This window comes from Lygodium microphyllum, chromosome 28, assembly GCF_053477565.2.
Source record: "Lygodium microphyllum isolate KBCC chromosome 28, Lygodium_microphyllum_v1.1.10, whole genome shotgun sequence".
Lineage (NCBI taxonomy): Eukaryota > Viridiplantae > Streptophyta > Polypodiopsida > Schizaeales > Lygodiaceae > Lygodium > Lygodium microphyllum.
The window spans coordinates 79,334,154-79,356,304 of record NC_141162.1 but is presented as its reverse complement, the minus strand read 5'-3'; the positions used below and the strand labels follow the sequence as shown (position 1 = coordinate 79,356,304).

Genomic DNA, 22,151 nt, shown 5'->3' with positions numbered 1-22,151 from the left:
TCCTTCATCAGACTCCAACTCCGATCCTCCGACCAAGGTGAAGTCCAAGGCGCGGAAGGGATCCTCTTCTTCGGATCGCGGGAAGGGCTTGGTGGCCCCTTCCTCGGCTGCTTTCTAGTGGTGGTGATGAGGTCATCCCTCACGACTCTCTTGTGCCAGAGAGGGAGTGTGAGCGGGTGTTCAGATGGGGCAGTCGCGCCTCATCTATACTTTTATACAGGTGTACAGGTTCCAGAGAGGGACGTCCCTGACGCATCGACTTCAGTCTGGCGGAATCAAATCCTGGAGCTGGTATCGACATCCAGTTTCATGCTAAGCTGGTTATCTGACAGAGAGCAGGAGGCTTTCGTCTGGAGCTCACATGAGGGGACACTTTGGCGGTCTGGCCAAAGGCGGGGAATCCATGGTCACCTATGTTCAGGGGCATTTTTGACAGGATGGTCTTGTATGCTACTGCGAGACATTGATGATGGACACAGAGACATTCTATGATCTTCTCTATTTTCCGGTGTTTGGTACGATCGACATCGACATGAGGTTCTCTCCGAGGCACCTTGGTGGTGGCTTGATCACCCACTGCTTGGGTATCCATGGTTCTACTTGGTGGTTCTATGTTATATAGTTTCTGATCCCTTTTCATTGTACTATTGTATTGTATCAGATCACCCATGATCTGAGAGAGGGTGTTAGCAGAGTATTTGTCAGCTCATGTGTGAGTCTGAGCTTGATCTGGATTGGGCATTTTTATTCAGTATTTTAGGTATTTTTCTGGTGTGGCATTTTATGCCAGTGGAGCATTTTTATGCACCAGTCGGCTAGCATTAATGCTGTCCGACCAGCATTATTGCTCCCCACTTTTCAGCCTATATATACTCAGTGGCTCCTCCTCAATCAGTATCTTCTTCACCATCTGCAGACTCTGTGGAGAGAGGAGCCAGTGCCAGTGCCAATGCCCACGTAGCCAGTGACTCACTGTTGTATTCGACTATCTCGTGTTCAGATATATGGATTCCATTTCCCGTGCCTACATCTGAGTTCTCATCTGTATCGTGTTCTTTTCTTTTCTTTTTGTCTTGTGTTTCAGTTGTTTATTTCAGCACATGTTTATGCTTTCACCGCTGCTCCACTTCTGACACTAATATGCAGGCTTGCACCAATCCTGCCTGAGTTGGAGAGAGGAGATGTACGTCGTTCTTTTCATGGCTTCATCTACTTGAAGTTTTGCTCTTCTACCAGTATGGAGGCTTCCCTTCCCACAGCGGATCGTGCAACATCTCTCTTGATACTATCATGGCGGGTGTCTTCTATCCTTGCTCTTCCAGTAGGAATGCTTCCCCATCTTTATCCACAGGGTTCTTCGCACTATAGGAAGACCGACATCTTCAAGCTTCTTTTCCTCTTTCAGCATTGACATCCAGGTTGAGAGGGGATTCTTGTTCTTCTTGATATTCTACAGGTTTTGGCACTTGTCTTCAACATCGGCCTTCCCTCCCTATTGTACCTTTTCCTATGCATTGCATGATTTCATCATCTTTGTACTACGCCGCTTGGGCAAGTGAACAAGCCATTTGTTTGTAAGCAGTGTCAACTAGAGATATATAATTGTCTTATATATCCATTAAAAACAACTTGGTAGATCTCTTCACGAAGGCTTTTCCTTGACCAAAGTTCCAAACTTTTCGATAAGCCTTGAACTTGATACCTTTTGTTCCATGATCTGTCATACCTTATACTATCATAGGTTGACCATGGAGGGAGTTTGTAGGCCATCGCATTGGCTATGTGTCGATATCTTTAATTCCATGTTTTGGGCTTGTTTGTGTGTTTAAATTGTCATTTAAGGCAATTGTTACACCTAGTCACCTAGGACTCTAGTGTCACTAGGGTTAGGGTTTCTTATGACAATTAAGCTATTTTAGGGGTAGATTTGTCTATAGGGCACTTTGTGCAACCCTAGAATGATTAAGTATGGCAACATGCATTGTGGTCTTCGAGCATTGTATTTTCACTCGTTGGTACCTTGGGTCTTGTTTTCGGGTGAGTATCTTTGTGCTTCAATTCTCTCTTCTTCTTTTTCGTGAAGATAATTGAATTAAGAAGTAAATATTTACATCAAACCATGAGGTCAGCAAAGACAAAATAGACACAAATGAAAGTCTACCAAGACTCTAACACTAAATATCACACAGAAAGGATAGCTAGTGTGGAGCGAACAATATCCAGCTAGGGAGTAGCAATGTCTGAAAGAACTAGATCAGCTGACACCATAGAGGAAATCTGCCATAACACTAAACCACGAACACGGGCCATATGACCATGGATGCCTGATGTTAAATAAAAAATAAAGGCATTCCAAGTACGCCAAATATGCCACAAGGCTGTCCATCTAAGGAAATGGAAGAGGCAGGAATAATCTGAATGCAAAGTAGATATAGAGGTCATCTTTCCTATAATCCACAAACAAGCTAATATCCGTTGATGAGTACCGAGGACCACATACGGGAAAGAAAACTCCAAATTTGTTGAGCCATAGGGCAAGAGACAAAGAGATTGAAGCAATGTCTTGTCACATGTAGTGCAAAATATACAACGACAAGCAGAGATCTTACAAGCATGCAACACATCCCTAGTTGGAAGACCTCCAATAAGCAACCTCCACATGAACACTTTACCCTGATAAGGAACCTTCGACTTCCAAAGTTGGATGAATCTTTCCTGCCACTTCTTTTTGCTATCCCAAATATGCCATAATTTATTAGGCTTTCTAGTGACCCATCTCTTGGCCTCCACCATCTGATGATATATCTGATTAGCTGACCTTTTCTCGAAATCATGAGGAAGCACAAACATCCAATCTTGCCAAGGAGATGATAGCTGTAAGCTAGGCAAAGGAGAGAACCTCAGAAGCCTGTCCTGTATGGACGATCAAATGTCATGATATCCTCGAGGCGCTTGAAAGTGGTGACGAATACGCCGGAAAGAATAAAGACGGGGCTGCCCACTGCCTAGGAATGACACCATCAAGGATTGTATGCAACCCCAAACAAGCCATTCGATTAAACTTGTCTTACTGCAAATCTTTATCAGGCCAATCCAATAACCTGGAGGTAGCCAATACTTCTCATTGCAGCAAATTCTTCTCCTTATGAAAATCAGGGGGGCACCAAACTGCAAAACGTAACATCTCCTGCCAAGATGCAATCAAATGAGAAAGGAGAAAAGACTAGGAGACCTTAATAGACCTCGTGGAATTAAGCACATGCCACCAAGAAGCGTGAATAACGGTGCTACCATGAGAGATGTGAGTCCTTTCTATGAAAAATTTTGCAATATCAGACTAGGGATGACTCTGTACACATAGTGCCTGCAAAAGAGCTAGTCTCAAATTAACATCCAATAAAGCTGTTTCCTGTGAAGAAAACTACTAGGGTTTGCACTGAGAAAACATAGTGTACAACCACGACAGAAACACAAAGAGATAGACACAGACACAAACTCTAAACGCAAAACTCAAACGCAAACAGAAGAAGGGAGAGAAAAACACAACTCTGAAGTGAATGAATACTATAAATGAATGTAAGAGTGTATAGATATTCAAGGGCAGAGCAGTGTGTTGGAGAGTGACGTCCACTAGAGACGGATCCGGAGTGTGTCAACATCAGTCAAACTGTGAAGAGAGAGGAAGAACACCAAACGCTAATCACCAAAGTGTAGGCGATTGTAGAGGATGATGCCTGATGATGAAAACACGAGCAGAAGGCTATAAACGCAATTGCCAGGTGGAGGAAGATGGTTGTCAGCTGCCGCCAGGTGATGGAGAGCTCCAAACGCAGTAGCAGAAGGTCACTTGACGGAGAAGGAGGGTTGCCAACTGTCGCCTATAGCTAGAAGCTGCAAACGCAGGGTGTAGATGAAGATGGAGGTGTTGGTGATGAGGAATAGGGCCAAACACAGTAAGTAGCAAGGCACCAGGGCAGTGCAAGGGCTGATGGAGAAAGAGAGGCAGCAATCGAAGGGCTGGACCGCCACGTGTGCAAAAATGAGATGCGTTGAATAGGGGCAGCCTGTCTATTTATAGATGTTGAAGGGTGTCCCAAAAATTAGAGTTTTTGGGGGACCACTGAAACTCTCTCGGACCGCTTCCCTTTTTAGGATTTTTCATTAATTAAGTGTGTTTTGGGGCTGTTTAAGAATGCTAATCAGTTGAAAAGTGTGTTTTAGCTCAACACCCCCTCTTAGGCCCAAAATTGAGCCGAAGGGTTAGGCCAACCACTTTGATTTTTACTTAACCAAAGGCGTCCCACCCCAAAGCAGCTAGGGCATCGGACAAAGGGTGCAGGACGGTTGCCCAATGGCCTACTAAGACTACTGAGGCGATGTTTATCTTACCAAGGGAGTCCAAGTAGTCACCCTGGAGAGGACAAGGCATCGGAAAAAGGGTATACAACGGCTGGCTAGTGGCCTACCAAGCCCTACAAAGGCGGATGGAACCACATTAATTTTTTTAAAAATAAATAAATAAATAAGGTGAGTTAAATTTTATGGGATGCGGCCGATTGAGTAATAGTGACCGAGAAGATAGAAGTAGGGAGAGTACACCCAACACATTACAAAACAATACAATCTTACCCATCCACTCAAGGGTGTCGATGACGAGGAAAAACAGGTGATGAGGTATCCATGTGATGAAGTATGGTGGTGTGGTGACAATAGCCGCCAGTGGAAACAGCTTAGGATCCGCTCAAGTGGTACTCTTCACAATGAGATGCAAAGTATGCTACATGCTGAAGAATGCTCATGCAGCAAGTGTCACTTGAACAGTGTTTCTCAGGGGAAAATTGATCACTTGCCCAAGCGCCCTAGTACAAAGATGATGAAATCATGCAATGCAAAGGGGAAGGTACAACAGGGGGGAGAAGCCGATGTCGAAGACAAAGGGCTGAAGCGTGTAGAATACCAAGAAGGGTAGGAACCCCCTCTCAACTTGGATGTAGATACCGAAGTAGAAAGAGGAGTCTGATGTCGGTCTTCATATGGTGCTGAGAACCATAAGGAATGGAAGAAGATGATGAAGATGAAGTGGATGAAACACTCTGCTGAAAGAGCAAGGTAGAAGTCACCACCATGATAGCATCGAGAGAGATGCTGCATGATCCACCTCGGGAGGGGAAACCTCCATGTTGGAAGAAGAACAAGCACTCCTAGGATGATGAAACCATGAAAGGAACGGTGCGTATCCCCACGTCTCTAGCCAAGGTAGGATCAAAGCAATATGTAAGTTAGCCCTACATTGAAAGATAAAAACCTTGCAAAAGAGAGAAGAATCTGCAAACATAGAGGTCAATGGTGAGATGCTCGAAAGCAAAACATAACAGAGAGAAAATCTAACTGAAAAGACAATGCAATGAATGTGTATGTATGTGAGTAAATGTAGTGGAAGACATAAGAATGGAAAATATAAGGACAATGAATCCTATGGGCCCGACTCTAAGAGTGCGAAAAATGAATGCTAGACTGACCTAGGGTATCCTAAAGAACCTAGAGACATGCTAGTCTAAGAAGGTGTCCACCATCGCATACGTCCAATAGCAGGGCTCTACCAAGGGAACGCCTAACGAGGTGGAGAGGAAGGTGAGATGGATGCATAAAGTGCAATGTAATCTCAACCTGTAAACCAATCAGCCAGTCCCTCAAGGGTAGTGAAAGAGACTATTTGCTAAGGTTGTGCTTGGGCCACATGTCCAGCAGCAACAACGGGTGCTGAAGGAGCAGATGAAGCAGGAGCGGAATGCCTACTGTCCCACTGGACTGTGCAATTGCAATGGTTTGTTGAGGCTTTTTAGATGGAAGACCTTGGGCCTTGGAGCAACACTCCTCGTCCGCATGGCTTGCTCTCTCTGGTAGTGTGTGCAAAATCGATTTTTCTTAGGGAGTTGTTGCCAGATAGGTCTAGATTCTTTGGTTCCATTTGAGGAAGAGGAGTCACCCTTTGATTGGCTTGCCTTTACATCTTGCAAGTTCTTGCCATTGTTGATTTTCCCTCCCAAGGAAGAGGCAACCAACCCCCTCTGCTCTGAATAGGGCTATGATGAGGATTCCTTGTAGACTTGATCATGCAATCTCGCGTAATGAAAGAACCGGCACTCAAACTCGTAGAAGGTTGGCAATCGAGGTTGTGAGATGATGTGCTGAATGAAATTGAAGTATTTTTTGGGCAACTTATTCAAGAAAAATGTAACCTGATCGTCATTTGACTTTGGAGAGCCAGTAGTGGCGAACTCGGTGAGTAACTACCTATATTCAGCCAGCTTGACTTTTAGATCATCCCCTTCCTTAATAGAGAACTCTTGATGCTCAAAGTCAAGATTTATGCGCCGAGTACGATCGCAGGCTGCATAGCGGTCGAGAAGGTAACTCCAACGCTCTGACGTAACTAAGAGTGAAACTCAAGAAGCAATCCCTACATCAACTCAACATTGGTTGTGGCATTGTGGGCTCTCCATTGACAGATGTAGTCAGGGTGAGCTACTGGCATAGGCTCTAGACCAATGACGAGGTCCCAAAGACCTTGAGACTCAAGCACTTGTTGCATGAAATTCGACCAAGTGGTGAAATTCGACCCATTAAAACGAGTCTTATTATCTCATACACGAGTCACAACTAGGAAATTATTACCTAAGTGCATCGTGAAGGCATTCTTGGCTGTTGCAATAGGAGTGGTAGTGCTCGGAGATGGGTAGTGTGAAAAAGTGTAATGGGGGTAAGATGGGGGAGTGGAGTGCACTTGGGAATGGGCCCTAGAGTGCCCACCAAGCATGCCGGTAGTGTGTAAGGTGGATCCATAGGTAGGGATGGGCTGACTCGGCATGGGCATGGTAGCCGTATGAGTAACCCAAGGAGGTGGGATGGGAACACGTGGAGCAGAAGATGGAAATCCCTGCATAGGTGTAACCCAAGGTAAGTGGGATGACGCACCATAAGCCGAGGATGGAATCCCCTACGTCTGAGTGGTCATGTGAGATGTGAAACTGAGGGTAGTGAGAGGGATGCCCATCACAACCGTCCCAGGTGCTATGGGTGTGCTCATTTGTAGAAAGATGAGAGGCATTGTGTTAAAGGGTGGCATTCCCCCTAACAAAGTACCATGGTGCAAAGAGGTAGAGAATGAGAAGGTGCTAGCGAAGATGGAAGATCCAACCCCTAGTGTGTGTGAAGCGGATGTGGAGTGTAATCCAAGATTTTGAAAGAATGAAGAGATGTGATCAAGGTGTGATATAGAAGACGGTGGGATGAGAGGGAATTGAGAAGTGTGTGTTACGTGCTCAAATGAAACAGAAGCTGTAGATGTACCTAAATTCCGTCTGCTTCGAGAGCACCCTCTATTGCAGTCCACATACGCAAAGCCATCTGGATCCTATACCTCAAAAGAAGAAACAAGCGAGGGTTTTGATTCATGCAACTCGAAAGGATTGCACAAACCTGACATTGGACCTGGCTGAGATGATGAAGATGAATGGCAAGACATTCCAAATGCGTATATCCTCCATGATCGAAGAGATGGCCAGCCTGACCAATCGGTTCGAATGTGGTAGTAAAACTAGTATGAGGGGTGTAAACATCACCGTACTTATTGCGATAGTACTCCTCAAAGTCCTCCTTTGTCATGTTAGTGAAATGTGAAATAATTGTAGAAAAAGAAGGTGAAGGTGAAAGTGGAGTGTCGTCCTCCTCACCAAGTCCATAATGCCATCTCAGAGCCTCCAGTGATGGAGAAGCCTGATAGGACATCAAGGAACTGGAGAAGGTGTTTGGGACATTGTGATTCGGTTATAAGTTGTATTGTGTGTCTCGCACAAAGACTAGCTCTCCACAATATCCGCAGGATATACTTTACAAGAGCACCGGCTTTGATACCATGTGAAGAAAACCGCTAGGGTTTACACTGAGGAAACACAGAGTGTACGACCACGACAGAAACACAAAGAGATGGACACAAACATAGAAAGCAAGACTCAAACCCTAAACGCAAAACTCAAAACTTAAACACAAACAAAAGAAGGGAGAGAACAACACAACTTTAAAGTGAATGAATATTGTAAATGAATGTAAATGTAAGAGTATACAGATACTGAAGGGCAGAGCAGTGTATCGGAGAGTGACATCCACCAGAGACGGATCCCAAGTTTGTGACCACCGGTCAAACTGTGAAGAAAGAGGAAGTGCAACCAGCCTTCCTCCTCGAATAGAGTGGTAAATCCCTAATTACAACTTAATTACAGCAGCAAACAATAAATGCAAATCTGAAAATACAAATTTATCTACTGATCTTGGATAATGCACACCCAATTAGCTCCAAAATCAGCGCCCCTTTTGGTATTCCTTTAGCTTTATTGAAGAAAAAGTTGATTTACAATGGAATTCTCCCGATCCCCTTCGCAATCCAAACTCCCCTTACTGTCCAAAGTGACCAGCAAGTCTTCAATCTGATTCGCCCCTTGATTCGGGCACTTAATTGGTCTTCATCCACTTCATAGACGATGGAAATGCCCCAAATTCAATGGTTGGCTAGTCCTCCACCTAAATTTAGCTGAAATTCACCTTCAGCCTTGTTGAATCCAAGTCTTGGAGCTTTCAATTTTTGACACACTTCCTGAGGCTGCTGCTAAACCCTAATTTCTGCTGTAAATTAGGATTTACAGCAAAGAAATTTACAATTTCTCAGCCTCCAAGGGTCCAAATTCTAAGATCTTCGGAGCAAGGCTGTGAAATGGCTGGAAGATGAGAGAGAAAGCTGTAGAGATAGAAAATTCAGAGTTTTGTCGCAAAGAATGATTGAAAATTAGTCAAACTCAGCTGTTGCCCTGCCACAACAGCTTGTAGATGCAAAGAACTGAAGAAAATCAATCATTTACTGCTGCTACCCTGTCTCAACAGCCTGTAGATGCTATCACCTGCTGTTGATTGGTCTTCTCCTTCCCCTGGCTACCTCAGAAGATCCTCCAATGGTTGCAAATCAGACTAGTAGCATCTCCTCCCTCTCTCTTGCAGGTTGAATCCACTAAAAATGCATCTCTTCAATCTCTACAGATGTTTTTCAGACTTGCATGGGCATTTTTTACAAGTGGCAACCTTTCCAAATGGTTTTTTCAGCATTATCCATAATTAAATATTAATTTTCAATATTTAAATACTGAAAATTAATCTAATAATTATTTTGATGCCTTGAAAAATGATCTGACTTGCCAATAATTAAATTGGCTAGGCATCTTCCACTCCCGAGTGTCTTTGCTCTATCTTTGACCACCAAATTGGTGTTAGGTACCATTAAACGCAACTTCTCTAGTGTCACCAACTGACACTTTTGGCCAAATAAATGACCTAGGCCAACAACTGGCACTAGATACCACCAAGTACTTGTGCGGTATAACTTATAGCAACTTTTATCTTTGACATCCCGTGATTTCTTTGGGTTCCGAGCTCGTAAATTTATTGTAACCCTAGTTGCACCTCACATGTGCAATATTTACTTAATCATGTGATTAAAAATTAATCCACATGTTAAGTGAGGCTTCAAAAATACATGTCCTCATGACAGCCCTCCCCGTTGAAATACTTGCAATCGTCCTCGATTGCATTGCCAAATGCATCAAAAGAAAAGTGCTACACTAGAATTTTCCATAGGGCATTATAGTCAACAGAACATTGTGCACTGTTGTTCAACCATTCTTTATCATGATTCATATGCTGAAAATTACCAGCCAACATAAGATAACATATAACTCACGAAGAATCTCCAAAACATTGCCAGATTATCATGTGACATATCCATTTCTCATGAGTTCAACTCATCTAGCAAAACCAAACTATAGCATAGCATAACCAAGCATAAACCATGGCTAAAACATCAATGGCATGCTAACATATGTTGTTGTCCATGGAACCAAATGTAAACCATTGAAAACTGAGCATAATCTAATCATAAACTAATCACTTGCTGATCTGAGAACTGATCATAAATTGCTACAAATGTGACCCCAAATTGATCACAAACTCATTGCAAAAATTGACCAGCAATCAATGCAAAAACTGATGCAAAACTGATCCAAAAAGTGACCATAAATGGTTCTCAATCTGATAAAAAACTGAGCTGAAACTGATCAGAATTTGTCTCAAAATTGCAGCGAAATTCATGCTAAATTGATCATAAGTTGATGCAAAAGTATAGCTCCAGTGCCCGGGTGAAACTCATACTCATTTGCATACATCTCACAATGACTAGTACACTAAGTAGTGATCTCATGGCAAACATACTGTCAACGCAGTACCTTGGATGCATGCTGAATACATCTGAGATCCACTACATATGAGAGCTGTCCATAACTGGAGGAGGGGAAGTGCTATCTCCCCCTTGAGCATCAAGCAATACTCTGGACCGTTGCTCTGCTGAACCTGACGGAGCCCAAACTAAAGTCTGCTCTAACTGAAATGCATCTAGGTAAAGTTGCAACAACTGAGGATAGTCTGACAAGTCATCCTCTTCTATCCATTTGGCATCCATTGTTGAATAATTCTGATATTTCACCAAGTATCTCCTGGAAACTTTACCTTTGACCTTTCTTTCCTTATGTGCCAAAATCTACTCAGGTACCAAAATCTCATCTAGCTCCTCAACCTCAGGCTGAATTTCTGCAAACATATCCTCTAGTCCATCACCATGAAAAGGCCTCAACAAACTGACATGAAAGGCATTGTGTATCTGCCAATGTGGAGATAATTTCAGCCGATATGACACATCGTTGATCTTCTCCAACACGTGGAAGGGCCCATAGTATCTCATACTCAACTTCAGATACAATCTTTCTCTTCCTTTCATATTTTTTAGCCTTGCCTTTTCAAAATGCAGCAATACATAATCACCCTCTGCAAACTGCAAAGCACGTCTGTGGTGATGAGCTGCTTTGCGATCTTTGAAGTGCATATTTTATCTTTGTATAGGTTACATCCAAGTTTTCCACATAACGATCAGCCTCAAAGATCTTATCCTTAGTTTGCAGAATAGGTGGTACCTTCTTGCCACCCTCAAGAACCTCAAATGGAGCTTTGCCTGCAGAACTATGCACTGTGTTGTAAGCAAACTCAACCAAGGGCAAATACTGCTCCCACTGTGTCTTGTGGTCTGAAACATGGCACCTCAAAAGATCTAACACTGTGGAATTTGCTTCCTCAGACTGACCATCTATCTGTGGATGGAAGGATGATGAGAATTTCAGCGTGGTACCCATATTCTCAAACAAGCCCTTTCAAAATAAACTGGTTATCCGGGGGTCTCGATCACTAATAATTGACTCTGGCATACCATAATACTTAAAGATGTGCTGCAAAAACAATTGTCCCATATGATCAGCCTTTATTTTCTTCGTCATCGGAATGAAATGGGCTTGTTTGCTAAATCTGCAAATGATAATCCATATCCATCATTCCCTAAAGGTGTCTTAGGAAGCTCAAAAATAAAGTCCATTGCAATGCTCTGCCAAGGCCTATTTGGAATAGGCAAGGGCTGCAACAAACCTAGTATCTTTTGCCTATCATGCTTTACCTTCTGGCATACGATGCATGTCTTAACAAACTGTTTTACATCATGCCTAAAGCTGGCCAATAAAAGAAATGCTCCACTGCCTTGACCATGGCATCAATACCTCTGTGTCCTGCATATGAAGGAGCATGACTTTCAGTTGTAACTCTAGGCCTTAACTACTTTGTGACACACAGTTGTCCATGCATCATCAAAAATCCATCTCTTAGCACAAATTGTCCATGCCTTTGGTAATTGCAAAGCTGATCATGAACATTAGCAAAGTTCGAATTAGCAACATATTGCTCTGTCATGGCATCCAACTCAGTGTGATAAACCATATTGGCAGCTGACAATTGAGGTTTACATGACAATGCATCACTTTTCCCACTCTTTCTCTACGATCTGTTTCTCTTTCCAGCCCTATTTTTCAGATCTGCCTTGATTTTCAGCTTTATTTTCAGATTTACCCTTTTTCTCAGCCTTTGCCTCTTTGACATGTGACTTGGCATCATCATTGTGCAATCCTGCATCCTTTCCATGTAGCAATGGGTCGGTTGCAGTAGCAATTTCTATAAGCTGAGACATGTTGAAAACAATGGTCTTAATGCAAAAATCCCGAATACCCTTTGGCAAACCACAAATATACTTCTCCACCTACTCATGGAGAGGTATTGTGCGATATGAAGTAACTGGCAACAATGCATCCCAAAACTTCTTATTATACTGATCCAAGTTCTTGCAATCTTTGGAATTCAACTAATTCCAAGCTATCATAATGTCTACTTCAAAGGTACTTATCAATCAATTTGAAGCAAACATTTGCTTGAACTAGACCCAAGTGGTAGGTGACTTCCCTTGAATAAGTAGTGTAGACCAACAATGCAATGCATTTCCCTTAAAAAATGTGGCTGCCTAGTGTATCTTAGATGCCTCTGTGAAGTTGCCTCTAGAATTGGCTGGATCAAACTGCTGAATAAAAACAAGTGCTTCAGCCTATCTTGTGCACCAGTGAAAGGTTCAAACTTTACACTTTTGCCACCTTCATTATAGTCCTTCAGCGCACCTATGGGAGTCAAGTTATCATAAATGGGCTGCTGCAAAAAGGGTGCATTGGCTGTATTTGCATAAAAATCAGCCCTATCTGAAACGCCTACATAACCAGCACCAAACCCTTGTGCTCCAACAATCCCTGGGGGTGCCGATACATATCCATATGGCCCGCTTTGTGCCCTAGGCATCATGCCTATGCTGCCATGCATGGGATTAGGCATTCCATTTGCATTACCCGGATACATTGGGTGTTGTGAGCCATGCATTGGCTGTTGCATACCAAAGGGATTTGTGCCATATATTCCCATATGCAGTGCCTGTCCAACCATAGCATGAAAAATGGTACCACCACCAAAGTATCCTTGTTGTCCCATACTTGCATGTGCATAATTGCCTTGCTACCCATGTTCCCATGGATTGGCACTACCAAGTTGGCCATGCATTTGCATTGCTGCCCCACGGATACCAACTCTTTGTGCTCTTCAAGCATTTTGGGCTCTTCTAAAGAAGGCTTAGGTATTTCCTTCAATTCTTGTGGCTGTCCCAAAGCTGTAGAAGGTGTCTTCTTCTCTTTGGCTTTGCTGTCCTTCTTTGGGGCATTCAAGAATCGAGTAAACTGGGGATCCTTGCCAATTCAGCAAAAAGATTTGTTGCTATACACATTCGATCCTTGAAGCTATCATCAAATTCTTCAAACCCTTGCTAGTCATCAGCCTCTTTATGCATTGAAGTGCCAACATTTTGGTCATTTCCCACATTTTCAGCATGCTGTCCATGCTAGGAACCCATGCCCAACATCAATCATTGCATTTTACCCTTCACCATGTGATTAACCAAGTAGTGATTCATCCTCTCCACTTGATTCTGTATCACCATGTGAAGACATGCTTGCTATAATTGACTACTGAGCAATCAAGTACCACGGGCCCACCAATTCAAAGGATTTGATGGTGTCCCGGCAATGGAACCATGTAACCAGCCTTCCTCCTTGGATAAGGTGGTAAATCCTTGATTACAACTTAATTACAGCAACAAACAATAAATGCAAATCTGAAAATACAAATTTATCTACTGATCTTGGACAATGCACACCCGATTGGCTCCAAAATCGGCTCCACTTTCGGTATTCCTTTAGCTTTATTGAAGAAAAAGTTGATTTACAATGGAATTCTCCTGATCCCCTTCACAATCCAAACTCCCCTTGCTGTCCAAAGTAACCAGCAATTCTTCAATCTGATTCGCCCCTTGATTCGGGAACTTAATTGGCCTTCATCCACTTCATAGACGATGAAAATGCCCCAAATTCAATGGTTGGCAAGTCTTCCACCTGAATTTAGCTGAAATTTACCTTCAGCCTTGTTGAATCCAAGTCTTGGAGCTTCCAATTTTTGACACGCTTCTCGAGGCTGCTACTAAACCCTAATTTCTGCTGTAAATTAGGATTCACAGCAGAGAAATTTGCAATTTCTCAGCCTCCAAGGGTCCAAATGTTGAGATCTTCCGAGCAAGTGAAACGAGCCTTCCTTCTTGGAATGGGTGGTGATAACCTACTTTAAGAGTTAATTACAGCAATAAATAAATGCACATAAAATGAAATACACACTTTACCATAACATTCTTGGACAGTAGACACCCTGTTGACCCCAAAATTGGCACTCCTTGCGGTATTTCTTTAGCTTTCGTTCAATTGGAAGGAGTACAACTCAAGATTCTTCAATCTCCTCTCGCTAACCAATTGCTCTTGCGGTCATAAATGACCGAGAAGCCTTTTGGGTCATTTGCCCCTTGATTCACCGAGGACTTCTTCTCCAATTTGACCCTTGCTTGGCCAAATTCTGCCCCAAATCAATTTGGGATGGGTTGGCTCCTAAAATCCCTTGATAATCTTCGATTATCAGCGGCTGATTTCAGTCCCTTGAGCCTTCAATCTCTGGCACGGATCCCAAGGAGGTTGCTAAATCCTAATTTCTGCTGTAAATTAGGGTTTACTGCAGAAATTACAGATCAGCCCACCAAAAATGGCTGAGATCTCCTCCAAATGGCTAAGAATTGCTGAGAATGGCTGAACATAGGCTGAAGGAGATGAGAGAATGCTGTAGAGAGAGAAAATTCTGAGATTTGTCACGAAGAACTAATCAAAATCAGCTGCTGCCCTGCTGTACCAGCCCCAAACGGATGCACCAACAACAATAGGAGCATCAGAGACTGTGATCTTCAGGAGAAAGTGCATCACCAACAATTGCCAGCTTCCCAAGGTCAAGAATATGCAATCTCCATCACCAAAATGGTCTCCAATGGCTGGGAAATAGCCCCAAAAGCTGGCAGCAACAATCCAACACCTCTTCCCAACAGCTCCAAAATAAAAAAACGAGATTTTCCTCTCCCTTCAGCCCCATTTAGCCTTTCCCCCACTTTCATGGGAAAGTTTTGCCAAGTGGTAGCTTTCTTAATCCATTTTGAGCAATTTTCAGCCATTTAATTAATTTTCAGAATTAATTAATTCTGAAAATTAATTCAGCCCTTAATCCATGCCCAAAAATTTGACCTTGCCCATCCAAAAATTAATTGGCTAGGCCATTTGCAACCCGAAGTGGTCCCATGCATTAATTGACCCTTGGACAAGCATTAATCCATTAATTAATACCTAGTCCCTAGTGTCACCACTGACACTTAATGGCCAATTAATGGTTCTAGGGGCTAACTGACACCAAAACTCACCTATAATCTAACAAGTGTAACTTGTTACAACTTTTGCCTTTGCCACCCATCTTTTTCATTGGGTCCTTGGGCCTTCAACTGTAAAAAAGTAGCTTGCACCTCACATATGCAACACATGTGCATCTTTTAATTGCACATTTGATTAATCCTTTAATCAAATGTCAATTAAACATAAGAAAAGCATCAAATTTTCACGTCCTCGTGACAGACCACCCCCTTGAAATCCTTGCAATCGTCCTCGATTGCACTGTAATGTGTCAAAGTAAACAATACTACACTGGAATTTCCACAAGGCATCATAGTCAACACAACATTGGCTACTCCACCATTTGCTGAAAATTTCCAGCCAGCATAAACATAGCATAAAGCTTAACATTAGTCCAGAACTGTTGCCAGAAACTCATCAGATGCATACCAAACTCTTGTTTCTCAATAGTGCTGACTACACAACCATAGTAAAGCATAAACCGAGCCTAAACCATGGCTGAATTGTCAGTGGCATTCAGTACACATGCTTCTGTCCATAGAACTAGCTGAATACCACTGAAACTAATGATCATACACTGAAAACTAGCACTCGGTAATCAATCTCTCATGATCATAACTTGATGCAAATGTACAGTTTTAGAGCTGCAATGAAAACCATACCCATCTACATACATACCACAGTGACTAGTACAGTACCTTGGATGCATGCTGAATACATCCGAGATCCACTATACACGAGAGCAGTCCATTCTTGGAGGAGTGGAAGTGCTACCTCCCCCTTGAGTATCAGGTGGTACTCTGGACCCTTGCCCTGCTGAACTTGAAAGAGCCCGATCCAAAGTCGGCTCTAACTGAAAGGCATCAAGGTAAAGATGCAACAACTGAGGATGGTCTGCCAAGTCATCCTCTTCCATCCATTTAGCATCCATTGGTGAACAGTTGTGAAACTTCACCCAATAGCTTATGAAAGCTTTACCTTTGACCTTTTCTCTTTATGTGCCAAAATCTGCTCAAATACCAATATCTTATTCAGCTCCTCTACATTGGACTGAATTTCAGCAGATACATCCTTAGGCACATCACCATAAAAAGACCTCAACAAGCTCACATGAAAGGCATAGTGTATCCGCTAGTGTAGAGGCAATTTCCATGATAGCCAGCATTAAATGGAGCATTTGCATGATCGGCACTTATTCCTTGAGTCCCAAAAGCACGACGAGGTACTGATGCTTGCCCATATGCGTGATTTTGCACACCAGGCATCATACCGATGCCGCCATACATCGGATTATGTATTCCATGAGCCATATCCGAGTACATCTGGTTATGCAAGCCATGCATTGGTTGCTGAAAATTATGGGGAGGTGTGCCATACATTCCCACATTCGGTCGCTCACCCACCATAGCATGAAAAATTGTGCTACCACCAAAGTAAGCTGGCTGCCCCAAATTCTCATGCAAACCTTGCTGTCCAAAAACCATAGGATTAGCATTTACATCATGAACTGGCACCAACTACTTTTCATCATGAGCATCTTTAGGAGCATCTTGAGAAGGCTTTGGCTTGTTCTTCGGTGCATCTTGCTGTCTTGAAGTTCTAGAAGAGGATTTTCTCTTCTTGCCCTTGTTGTCCTTCGTAGGAGTGTTCAAAAACTGAGTAAACTGAGGATCTTTTGCCAATTCAGCAAAGATATTGGTTACTGCCCTCATTCAATTCTTGAATGCATCATCGAATTCCATGCAGCCGCTGCCCTGCTGTACCAGCCCCAAACAGATGCATCAACAACAATAGGAGCATCAGAGACTGTGATCTTTAGGAGCATCAGAGACTGTGATCTTTAGGAGAAAGTGCATCACTAGCAATTGCCAGCTTCCCAAGGTCAAAAATATGTAATCTCCATCACCAAAATGGTCTCTAATGGCTGGGAAATGTTAGCAAATATGTCAACTCATGTGTAATTCTGAGCTGCAAAGGCTTGGGCACATTATTTAGGTTATTTAGGTATTTTTTATTATGTCATTCTATGGACATATTGGGCATTTATTGCTGGCCAACCTGACATATTTTATGGCATTATTTGTGCCTATTTATTCTAGGCTCCTCCTTCTCAGTTGGTTAGTTCACCACCTGGAGTTCCCAAGGAGAGAGGAGCCGGTGCCAGGGTGCCCATGCAGCCAGTGACTCACTGTTGTATGTGACAGTCTCATGTCTGATATATGGATTCCATTTCCCGAGCATACATCTGAGTTCTCATCTGTATTGTGTTCTTTCTTTCCCTTTTTCTTTTGTCTTGTGTTTCAGCAGTTTATTACAGCTTATGTTTACGCTTCCATTGCTGCACCACTTCTCACATGGTATCAGATTTCAGGATTTGTGTTTCTGCTGTGTTTTATTGCTGATTTTAGGACTGTTTTCCCCTTTGCTGATCAGGCAGCTACTGCTCCAATTGGGCGATCAGTTTTGCCTGCGTTTTTTTGCTGCAGTCAGCTTCCATACAGCCTGCGCATCACTCTTTCTGTCCCTGTGTCTCTGCCCAGGACAGACGCCCTCTCAAGCCATGAACTGATTGCTGTTCCCCAAGCTGTCTGCATCAGTATTGAAGCCTGCACTTGTTGATGAGGAGGCTGGAACAGGGATCATGCCTAACAGTCAAAACCCTAATCCGCAGGTCTGATCTTCACACTTTGGTTATTCAGGCCAAAAGATTGGTATCCAGCCAGTAAAAGTCTTCAGTGACAAAGGCACAGAGATAGACAACTTACAGGTTGTGAGGGACAACAATGCTTTGTACTTCGTCGAGGAGTCAGAACTCCTGTCCGTGTGATGCCATCTCTCTCTCTCTCTCTCTCTCTCTCTCTCTCTCTCTCTCTCGTCTATCACACACAATTACCTCAGACACGGGTCAACAGTCCCTTCACCCACCTATTAGGTGCCTCCTCCCTTCTTTCCTCCTCCTCAATCTGTTCACCCTATTGCTCAGATTTTCATTGTGCCTTAGTTCTAGAGTTCCACCTATTATACCATCTCCAATTCCTTCAGCATGTGTATGTCCTGTGCTCTTCAATCCTTAGCCCAATAATACTATCCTAGAGCTTGTTCATTGAGCTATCACCTTTGTCAAGCCTGAGGCTTCTTCCCCTTCACCCAAACAGGCAATGCATAACTCTTTGAAGGAGGGGGCATAACATAACGCTTTGAAGGAGGAGGCAGAGGACAACATAGATGATAGGAGATGTCTTTGCCAAGGCATTACCCGCCAGCGGTCATGGAGATCTTTTGTACACAGTTGGAGTTTGTCATTTTTCTCTGTAGTCGCTTTATGACCCCTTAGTTCATTTGGGCTCTTGTTTCATGAATGTCACTCAGAGCAGATCTTGAGTTTTGGTGATATCCAGCTCCATATTTAGGCTATTTTGGTCTGGCATGGCCCTCAGTTTCGGTCACACGGTAGTAGGCACTTTCCAATTGGACATATTCATGGTAGCTTGCACACTTTATGGGCAAGTCAGCTAGTTTGCTGAGTGCCACAACTATAATGTTAGTTCTTATTCAACGTTTTTTTCTGGGGTCTTTTTGTCCACCATCTTTGTGTTCATCTTTTTCTTGTTGGTCACCACTCCACATTGGGAAGAAGGCCTATAAAGCAATATCTTGTCAAGGTATTACATCTAGGTTTTGATCTTGGTTGTCAATTCTTGACAAAACTGATGTTATTACTGCTATGGGTTGGCTGGACGAGGGTGGCCAAAACTGCAAATCCTTTGCAGTTATGTAAGTTTAGTGCAATAAGTGGAATTTTGGTAGTGTGAACAAGGAGCCAACTCGGCTTAGGGATTTGGTGAGGTTCATCTCTCAAAGAATCTTGATGGTAAGAAAGAAGCTGCATCAGGTTATTCTAAACATTTGCTAGACACCATTCTAGCAATGCCCCACCTAACAGTAAACAAGCATTGGCTTGTTTGATAAAGATGTGCAATGAATCCAAGGCAATTTGAAATGGAGCCAAAACTTTGATTCCAACAAGCAAGGAAGATGTGCTCTATGGGAATTTTTAAGGTGAACAAGTGTTGTATTGGTTGCTTCCAAGGTTTGTGTAGTAATTTCCTCATCTATACAGTTCTTTGCTGGCACCTTGGCTCCCTTCTTTGGCTTTTAGACATGCCCTCCTGCTTGCTTCTCCTGCTACTCCATGTTCCACTTGAGTAAAGGGATCAGCCATCCTAGTCCCACTCTTGCTAAGTGCACACAATTTGCACTGATGAAGACAAGATCACTGGTCTTCCACATGCCAAGGTTGCTCCTTTCTATGGAGACACTGAAGCTCAAGCCCATCTGATCCAAAATCTTCCCATTAGAAAGCAGCTCCACTATGAATGTACCGTCATGTGTTTCAATGTAACCAAATTAACCACAAATTGACCTGTAAGCTGCATGATCCCTCACCAAGCATCTTATGGCAACATCGAGTACCATGTGCCCCTAGTGATAACTGTTTTCCTCATTCTCCTACCTGTGACACACATTGTGTCACAATATAAGTTCATGGATCTCACTGTACTTATCTCATCTGGCACCAGTTCCTTTAGCTTCTCAATCGTCCTATCCATAGCCTCGTAGACCTTGCCAAAATATATGCCTGTATGGTGTCTACAAGATGCACAATGGGCTGAATCATGGCATCAATCTGCTTCACATCATCCAAAAGCACATGGTCTCAGCTATGCCTACGCATTTTATCCAAGCAAGGGCTCAAGACATGCCTCACTGTTACATTGCCTTCTCTTATATGACCACCATCAAGAAAATGAAGGAAAGCTGAGTGTTGAGTACTTGAGGGGAATCTTTCTCGACTTCCTTGTGAACTCATGGCACATGAACAAATGGTTGGTGACCATCTCACTAGCTTTAGTAATAATGGCTCTACTTATGAAAGCTTCTTGATATTCTTCAAAAGATTTTTCAAGCAATGTGCCATGCAATAAGATACTGTAATACGAGGGTATTGCTCCTCAAGTATGGCAGACAACTCTAGTTGCTGCCTCACCGTCTGCCACAAAAGCTGCAAGATTCTCTACCCGAGCCATCTCAATGCTATCTATCCACTTGAGGGAAAGCACATCCACACCCTTGCCTGTGCTCAAAGCATCATGCGATGAAACAAAAAAGAACTCACCACCAAAGTGTGCAACAAGCCTGTGGATGGAACTCCTGCATGTGTTGCTCCAACCATTTGCAATAGGTTCACCCGTCTGTTGATCTGTCAGCATTGTCCTTACCCATGGTGAAAACCTATGATTGCTAAGTGTGTTCATGATTTGGATCCAGATATAGCTTGCAAAATATTTGAGTTATTTTCCAGACTTAGTTACTAAATTTTCCATTTCCACAAGAATCAAATTATTTCTGCGCATTTAAGTTCTGAGCTTACCAGCTGAAGCATTGTGTGATAACTTTAGTTAAACATTGAGCTCAAGTTTACTGCTTGCTAACAAAGGGATCGCTGCAGGCAAACCGAAGGTGGGAGAAAAAGCAAGCACGAGCTGTGGTATGTAGATTCTGATCTCTGTGCCCTCTTAAGATTTTTTATGAACACACGTGAAATTTACAGATGTGTGTAACTGATTTTCCCAATTATACTGAAAATTCAAGTCATTATTTGGCAGTAAAGACAGCCAAATTTGTTACTGCTTGAACAAAACTTGGTTAATGGCCAAAATGTTTGAATCAGTAATGGTGATCATATCTGCATGCTGAGTTGAAGTGTTGTATGTTTGTATGTATGGCCTAATCATCAGGAAGCTGCCAAGATACGAGTGATGAAGGAGAAAAGAAAGGGCAAGAACGGACAGTGGTGGCAAAATGTGTGGAATCAAGACTCAGAAGGATCTGATGTGGAAAATCCAGGTGATTTTTACTAACTGGATGGTTACAGTAGAGCAATCCTTTGAAATGGAAATCTGCATAACTGTATTGAGGAAATTTTGTAGCCTGCATGTCATGTTTCCTAAACTCTCGTTCTGCAGTGGATGCAGAGATTCAAGAAAGAGCTGCAAAGGCTGCTGCGGCAGCAAGACGATGGAGGGAATACTCCAGAAAGGGAGCAGATAGAAGGCCCATCTACAATTTACCTCCAATTTGCAATTCCGAGTCTGATGATGAATGTGAAACGTCTGCCGAGATGGCAAAGAATTGAAGGATTACTTTTTGGCTCTGTGATGAAGGGTTGGATCATTTACACTTCAGTTCAACAGCACTGATGTATAGTCCAGCAGCATTGTAACATTATGTACCATAATTGTAACTACCTGCAAGCAGCATCTGCTCCATGTTATTGGCAGATGTCAATTGTTAGTCGTGAACTTATAAATTGTATGATTTATTGTTGATTACACTGCACTATTGGCAGAAGTCCTACTGTGAGTCATGGATCCTAAGCTATCTGATTTTTCCAAAAAATTATACTGAATTAATACCAAGCCTACTTTGTTAGCTATGAAAAGTTACCTGAACCTATATAGGTGACGAGTACTGAAGGATATACTGTAGGGACTTAAGGATGCAACCTGCCCAAAATTGGAGTCGTTTTTTTCTAACTGTATCTCTATCTAATCTAAAGTTTGATTGTGGTAAATGTATTGGGCACATCAAACAAAGTTAGAGACGATGTTTGGCTTAGAAACAATTAGGTTGACACTTGCATAAATGTTTGCAGCTTTAGGAAAATAGGCAATGTAAGTCCTTATTTACCTATACCCATCAAGGGCTGAAAGAAATTAGACAACCCAAGCATTTATTCAGCTAAACTTAAACAACACTTTA

At 42.7% G+C, this 22,151-nt stretch overlaps 1 protein-coding gene across 2 annotated transcripts in view; it reads left to right on the top strand.

Moving 5' to 3' along the window:
* Window positions 1–21,821, top strand: part of LOC148011646 (DNAJ heat shock N-terminal domain-containing protein) — a 49,488-nt gene extending 27,667 nt beyond the window's left edge. The window contains exons 7-9 of one of the 2 annotated variants that reach the window (XM_087669925.1): window positions 20,839–20,877; window positions 21,128–21,236; window positions 21,365–21,821. In XM_087669925.1, coding sequence (XP_087526051.1) covers window positions 20,839–20,877; window positions 21,128–21,236; window positions 21,365–21,525 — 309 coding nt within the window. In that variant the 3' untranslated portion in view covers window positions 21,526–21,821. Of the gene's footprint in view, window positions 1–20,838; window positions 20,878–21,127; window positions 21,237–21,355 lie in introns of both variants that reach the window. The other variant, XM_087669924.1, reaches the window with a different exon arrangement.
* The last annotated feature ends 330 nt before the right edge of the window (window positions 21,822–22,151 follow it).